A 7,757-nucleotide genomic window follows, 5' to 3' on the forward strand; every position below is an offset into this window, starting at 1 on the left:
ACATGTATATGAGCTAAAATTAGAATCTTATAAGATGATTTCATGGAGTAAACAATATTACTGGAAATCTACTATAGCTCATAAAGTATATAGCAAATGTTCTATCTGCCCAAAATATAGCCCAAGAAAGTCATTCCATGGGCCCCAATAACACTTCCCACTTCCTTTAGATCCAGATGTGGAAATTGGATTTTAACCAAGGGCCATCATCTTGAGAATACAAAAGAATAGTATTAGTTATGATTTTGCATGGGTTGAAGCATCCTTTTGCAGCAGAGCAACAGCTTTAATAGTAGGTAAATAATTTTTTAAAATTAAATAATTCCCTAATTGGAGAATTCCCTCTTGAGTCGGCAACAAACTATGCAATCCATTTTTAATAGTTTGCCTGTTCTACAGTATTTTCATTGCGCCTATCACCTGCAGTTCTCTGGATTGGTAAAACATACAAATGATACAATTAAAACTCAACTAGGTAAAATTTCTGAAGATTTTTAATCTCCCTTGGCCAAAAGCTCTCCTTATAGTACTCCTCAACCTGAAATCTATGGTAAATATAGCCTTTCTCCTTATGAAATAGTCACCAGCCACCCTATGAATCTAGATGAAGGGACATATAAATCAACTTTACTTAAAGGAGACATTCTGCATTATTATTAAGGGCTCATTAACCAGCTTATTAGGGACCAATAAATTAGTAACATTTCACAGGGCACTCCTGGCAGCCGAAGATGTCAAAGACCACAACTTACAACCAGGACATTTTTTGCCCTTTGGAAAAGACATTAAAGATTCTCCAGCATTGTTGGAGGGAATATTATCAGGGGCCTAATCACAAATGGACATTTGCCCTGTCCCTGACACTTGCCCCCACCTAAAGTGGAGATCAAAGACTTCTTTAGGTTCTGGCTGGTGTTGTTCAGTGGGTTGGGCATAGTCCTGTGAACTGAGAGGTCACAGGTTTGATTCCTGGTAAGGGCACATGCCTGGGTTGTTGTCCAAGTCCCCCTTTGGGGGCATGCAAGAGACAACTGATCAATGTTTCTCTCCCACACTGGCATTTCTCTCCCTCTCTTTCTCCCTCCCTTCCTCGCTCTCTAAAGGTAAATTTATTTTTTTTTAAAGACTTCCTGAGGAAGAGAAACCACTTACCCCAGATAGACAGCTATCCCCAAACAGGTACAAGACCTGTATATCTACAAATTAACGTTAAACTTTTTTTTGTTTGATTATCTTTCCTTGTCTGCTAATATTAATAATTGTACTTGTTCTTTAGACTTTTCTCAAACCTTGTGTATGCATACAGCCCAACTGTGTATTGCTGAAGGTGTATAACTTTTGTATCATCAATAATACTTTCTACGGTTTCTGTTTTGAAATTTAGAAGAAACGCTACTGCAAAAGGAAGGAAAGAGTGGATTGAACATCGGCCTGCGAACCAAGTGTCGCTGGTTTGATTCCCAGTCAGGGCACATAACTAGGTTGTACACCATATCCCCAGTTGGGGGCGCATGAGAGGCAACCGCACATTGACATTTCTCTCCCTCTCTCCTTTCCCCTGTCTCTAAAAACAGATAAATAAAATAAAAATAAAGTAACCTTGTTAAAAAATTGTTTTTAAAGGAAGGAAAGAGATGTGTATTTTTTAGAGGTTAAAAAGAGATAATTTGTCCTGAATGTGCCTACCCCCTAACCCAACAAGTACTACTAACTATATTAATTCAGATAGAAGTTAAAATGATTATAAAAACATGGCTATCTATAACTGCTGCTGAGGCACAGAAAAATTTACTTATAAAACTCTTCCTGTACCCCTGGCCTCTGGAATTTTTTAGATGGTAATTGTAATTTAAAGCATTGTGTTCTTACAGCCGTGGCCCCAAATAAAACTTAACTGTTACAGCTGCCGACTATTCAACTATTGGAAATCAAATTAATAATAGCACCTAAGTGCTTCCAAGGCAAAGTAAATAGAACCCCATCTCATGGTCAGATTATAAAAATTGAAAAGGTGTGCCCTCAAACTGTAAGTGAATGTTAAACTAGATGCAAAATATAAAAAAGTGAGACAGGTAACAAAACCTGGATCGTGATAGCTCATAGGCTAGAAATGATCCAGAGTGTTTTTCTTTTCTTTTCTTAAAAAAAAAATTTTTGTGTCATTATTTTATTTGTTATTGTATTTTTTCCACTACCGTTTAGTCCACTTAAACCCTCATCCACCCTGCAATCACCACACTGTTGTCCATGTCCTTGAGTCCTTTTTCCTTTTTGCTCAGTCTCTCCACCCTCTCCCCACCCCTCCCTTAGCTGTCAGCCTGCTCTCCATCTATGAGTCTGTCTCTATTTTGCTTGTCAGTTCAATTTGTTCATTAGATTCCACATATGAATGAAATCACATGGTATTTGTCTTTCTCTGACTGGCTTATTTCACTTAATATTTTTCTTAATAAAGGTTCATAAGTCCTGACTGCCTCCCATTTTCCTGCCTTTCACTTTGAAGAAAAAAAATATTCGACCTAGTCTTCCATCTAAGGTTGGTCTTGCCCCATCCCCAATAGTCCATTGTTCAGCAAGACATATGCTGACACTGACACTTCCTAGAAATACAGCCTTTCTTGTTATCTAACCAAAGGGTTGGTCATCAGTGCATCCTTTGGATTGATTTATGACCAAAAGGGGGATGTGTGGAAGAAAAGGGGTCACATACTAAACCTGACAATTTCAGGGGACACCTGCAAGGCAGCCTTACAAACTCAGAGACCAAAGTATAGGATGGTCTGAAATTTAAAACTTTTAACTGAAAGCAGGTTCTGGCAGGTAGCCAAGTCCTGTGGCAGTATTTTTCCCTAACAAAGGTCGGTCTTCACCTTAACTGAGCCTGTCTGTTGTCTTTTGGCATCTCCGATAGCATACATTTGGAATGTCAAATTTCTTTTTTCCAGATCCCTCAGATCACAGGCACCCAACCAAGAGGAGACCATAAATCCCTTCATCGTTATTGTCACCATGTTAATTGTTGACTGTTACTGTCCAGTACTCGCCTACGTAAAAAAAATGTATCTATCGTTTTACTTTTTATCCAATCCCAGAGGTCTCCCCCTGCTTTGCTTTCTCCCGCCTCCCTAGTCTTATCAGCAATGGATTTCTGTAACCCACTTAGCCTCCTCCTCTTTTGACTGTAATGTAAAAAATAAGGTGCAAAACTGCTATTCTCTGGAGCATCATCTTTGCTTCCTGGCAATTGTCATCAGTTTGGCTCAAGTAAACTCACAAAAATTCTCTACAGGTTTGAAAGTTTCTTATATTCACAGGAGTTAAATTTTTTTTTTACTAACACATCAGTATATTGTTGTAAACTGTCATTTCATTTGTAGCTATTAGAAAGCTTTTCCAAAATCTTAAAATTGATATAATTAATTTGTCCTCCATAATGTGTCAAATATTGCTTTATGTGGCATCTCTTTTTAAAATATTTTAAAGTATGCTGATTGTTTAAAACATGAAACAAAATACTCACCTATTCAAGAGAAATAGTAAAAAACTCCCACACCCTCACTCCTAGATTCTTTTCTAGTCGTCCTCCACCCTCCCGTTTACACCTTCATCCATTTTAATGCTAAATAGGACTCCAGTCGTAGGGTGCTGGGGTGGGGGGAGGTGGGTGAATTAGAAGCAGGAGAGTGAAGAAGATGATTCCCCAAAGAGGAAAGAGAAACGGTCCATTGAATCCAAGAGGTTGATCCTCCTTGGCAATCCGAAGATAAGTAGAAACTGCAGGGAGAAGTACCAGTTTTATTGTCTCTGATTTGCAAATACAATAAAAGATTGACAGCATCAAGTGGAGGGAATGCAGGGGGCGGGTTGCAGTGTTAACTGGGAGGGGTAACTGAGGACTCCAGCTCCTTGATGACGTGCGACCCTCACGTGATCAGGAGTCGACGTGTGCAGAAGTCCTTATAGTCTGGGCCTGTTTCCCTGAAGCAGCTCCTTATTGCAGAAGGAGAAAAGTGGCCTGGGTCCTTTCAGGTGAGTGTGAAGGTGGGAGCTGCCCTGAGGACCGTGGGGTCTGGGAGTCAGAGAACCTAAACCGAGCGAGGCCGGAACTGCTTTCTCAACACTACAGTTCCGCCAAACTCCCATTTTTGTGCAGGAAATTTTAGGCTGTTTGGTGGGGTCGGGGTGGAGAGGGGAAAAAGTGTAGCCAAAATGAGGATCGCGCGTGAGAGAAACAGAAGCAATTTGGAAATAACTTGCGGCTCCCATTCCGTTTGCAGGGAATCGGTGAGCACGGGGAGGGAGGGTGGGGTTGCCTTAAAAGGAGAAAGAGGATGAGGACGTGGGGAAACTTTAGACGAACAAGGCCTGTAATCGTGAAGAGGGCCGTGATTTGGGTACTGGCCTGCTCACCAAGCATTCCTGTCTGCCTGCAGGACTCTTGGTCTTTGGGGAGCGACACAAATCGAGCGAGGGAAAAAGGAGAAAAATTCCCTGGATCCCGGCAGGTCAGTGTAAGAGTGCAATTGCCTCGGTTCCCTTAGGGTGGGAGTGTGGAAGACACCAAAGCACATCTCACGCTGGCCGCTGCAACCTCTCCGCATGAACATTAAGCCCGGAGGTCTTTGCAGAGCCTGCAGCGGAAGCGAGGCAGGGGAGGGGGAGGGGAGGCCAGAGACTGGACCAGCTGGACTCCTCGGGTGAGAGGCTAGAGATTAGGATGGCTTAGAAAAAATGGTGGGAGTGTTGGAGACCAGCGGTGATGGAGGGGTTAATTGCTTCAGCGCAGCCTGCATTTCTGCGCCCATACCAGGGCCTGCTGGGAAATGGTGGGCTGGAGCTGGAGGAGAGAAGATGGAGATGGAGTGAGAGGGGGAGGGAAAGGGAGGTGGAGGAAGGGGTGGAGTCAGAGGAGTTCAGAGCTTGCAGATCTAGCCTCTGGTTGGAAAACTTTGACAAATAGGGATCTGAATGAGAAAAGACCATCCTCTGGAAACCTATACTCTGGCTGCTGGTCTCTTTGCTTGGCATCTAGTTGTTCTGTTTCCTTGTTTTCTAGGATTAATTTATTAAAAAAGGAAATCATAGAAAAACACTCAACATGCAAAAGTCTTCCGAAGAAAATGAAGGAAAACCACAGAATATGCCAAAAGCCGAGGAAAACCGCCCTTCAGAAGATGTACCACAGGAGGCAGTAGGAAATCCTCAATCTTCCGAAGAAGGTGTAAGCCAGGAAGCAGAAGGAAACCTTAGAAACGGGCTAACTCAACCTGCCCAGGGATTTAAAGAGGACAGTCCCATTAGGCATTTGGACCCGGAAGAAATGCTAAGAGGAGTAGATGAGTTGGAAAGGCTTAGGGAAGAAATAAGAAGAGTAAGAAACAAGTTTGTGATGATGCATTGGAAGCAAAGACATTCGCGCAGACGTCCTTATCCTGTGTGCTTTAGGCCTTGAATTCTTTTTTTTTTTTTTTTTAATCTGATAGTAGAATCTGGCCCCTGCTTTCTTTCTGTTAGCATTTCCTGATGTATTTTTTTACTTTCATTTTGTTTGTCTGTTTTGCTTTGTTTTTAATCATCTGGTGAAATTTTGTTTTAGGTAGTTTCCTTGTTACCAGCATCTTGCTGGGTTTTGTACCTTGACTCACTCTCCAGGTCTTAGTTTTCAATTGGAAAGTTTCACACAAATGCATGAAAATATGTTCATTCCATATTGTAAAGTAAAACATAAGTTACAAAGCAGCATATTTAATATCATCTCACACTATGTAGGATAAAAACCCCGAATTGTGTGTGTGCACGCGTTTGTATACATACATACATACATCGAAAACTTAACTGTTCTTATTTCTTTGTGGTGTGAGTTTTTCTGCTTATATGTATTTTTTAATGAACAAGTGTCAGAATTAAATTTTTTTAAATAAGAAGTAATTTGCAACCAGCTTATAAGGGCAATTGTGGGCACCTAACCTCTTGATGAAATAACTATTAAAATGTAAGCCTCAAATCACCTCTGGATCTCTTAGCCAGAGAAATAAAACTGGCAATTATTACAGATACGCTTAAGACCTGGTCTTTTCATGGGGAAAGCATTTGCCTCAGGGCTTCTGTGGGGAAGGAAAGAGGGGATTCTGAGGTGTGCTTGGTGGGCTCTTGTTCCCACTTGAGCATACAGAACCCCAATCCACTGCAGAACATAGGTATTTGTGGGAGAGCCCTGGCATTATTCAACCTGTGCTCTGGAACAAGTCCAATAGGCATGGGGGTAGGGGGCTTCCATGCCAGTCCTCGGCTGGTGACCTCCATGTCTGTCTCCTCCCTTGGGTCCCACCATGTCTGCTGGGCGTTGCTGCTCTTCTGGGTCCTTTGCTCTGCTGGGACATTGAAGTTCTTGAGTACCCAAAACCCACTGAGTTTCTTAGAGTCCCCAGTGGATTAAACTCTCCATTAGGTTTTCTAAAGCCTCTTTCTGCTTTATAGTGACACAACACAGGTGGGGATTGTTCCAGGATTGCTTGGGTCATAATGTCTTGCAGAGTTCTTAGCAGAGTTTCAATCCCACAGCCCCTCCTGTCCATAGGAGTCAGGCACGTTGAGTCCATTTTGGAAGTTGGACAGGTACAAGGATGAGTGCAAAATGCTGTAGTCGAAGAGTTGCAGCCCTAGGTCTAAGGAAAAATTTTTGTCTTCTCATGTGAGGTTATCTGTCCCTGAAGGTTCCTGTGGGGCTTGGGTTTAACTGACACATCATGTGTTAATATTTAATTGATTTCTTGATTGATTATTAACAAAGAACCAGTAGGTTTGCCCAAATTCTGCTATTGATGCTATAATCTTACACAATTTTTTTTTCTAGTGTTAAGCAATTCCAAAGTGAAATAGTGCATGGAATGGATTGCACGCCAAATATTTGTTGTTGTTTTTTTCTCCTCATTAAACGTTGTTTTAATGGGTCTCAAAATTCTGTGACAGCTTTTTGGTCACGTTTTTCAAAGCAGACTTTTGTGGCACTCTAAATGTTTTAAGAGTCTTGCATAATCACCTGCATCAGAATCACTTGGGAAACATTTTTAAAATGCTGATTTCTGAGCTCTATCCACTGACTAAAGGTGAGCTGTGGAAATAAAAGTTCACGGGTTCCTCCAAGTGATTATGGTACACTGAAGCATGGGGACAACTGGTATATATTGTACAGTATGCATTCCAGTATTATAAATATGAATCATAAAATAATTAGAAGAAAATATTGGTGAATGCTTATTGAAATTCAGGAAGTAGAGTCCTATAACAGCATTTATGTTTTAAGTATAAACTTAAAAAAAGGATTGATAGATTTATACATAAAATTTAAGATTGCTTTTAACAAAGAAAGACAAGATAAAAAGCTAAGGGAGAGAATGTAATTTATGAGGGGAGACCCAAAAAAAAGAAAAACTCCAGAATTTGCTTATAAAAAATTATGTTTATTCTTATATGTTTAAACTTCAGTCACCTTCAAAGTACTCTCCATTTGAGGCAATACACCCATTGAGACTTTTTTTCACTGTTCAAAATAGTTTTTGACTCTGTCAATTTTGATGCCTTTTAGTATGGCCTTTTTATTTTATTTTATTTTTTGTTACACCTCTTCCACATGGCAAAAACATTTCTCTTTGAGGACTTTTTTCATCCAGGGAAACAAACAAGCAAAAAGTTGCTGGAGGGGAGATCGTGAATAGGGAGGGTGGGGTTTGGGGGTCAATCTGTGTTTGCTCAAAAAC

General features: G+C 40.8%; 1 protein-coding gene across 1 annotated transcript; it reads left to right on the top strand.

Moving 5' to 3' along the window:
- Positions 1–3,920: 3,920 nt before the first annotated feature.
- Positions 3,921–6,056, top strand: TCEAL8 (transcription elongation factor A like 8). The gene is made up of 3 exons (XM_090264498.1): positions 3,921–4,029; positions 4,434–4,505; positions 5,057–6,056. The coding sequence occupies exon 3, from the start codon at positions 5,099–5,101 to the stop codon at positions 5,450–5,452; it is 354 nt and encodes a 117-aa protein (XP_090120624.1). The 5' UTR covers positions 3,921–4,029; positions 4,434–4,505; positions 5,057–5,098; the 3' UTR covers positions 5,453–6,056.
- Positions 6,057–7,757: the final 1,701 nt, after the last annotated feature.

The sequence above is a fragment of the Furipterus horrens genome, unplaced genomic scaffold (assembly GCF_987537825.1).
Source record: "Furipterus horrens unplaced genomic scaffold, mFurHor1.1.pri manual_scaffold_17, whole genome shotgun sequence".
NCBI lineage: Eukaryota > Metazoa > Chordata > Mammalia > Chiroptera > Furipteridae > Furipterus > Furipterus horrens.

Coding starts and splice junctions, on each gene's coding strand:
- TCEAL8 (XM_090264498.1), top strand. CDS start 5,099: ATGCAAAAGTCTTCCGAAGAAAATGAAGGAAAACCACAGAATATGCCA.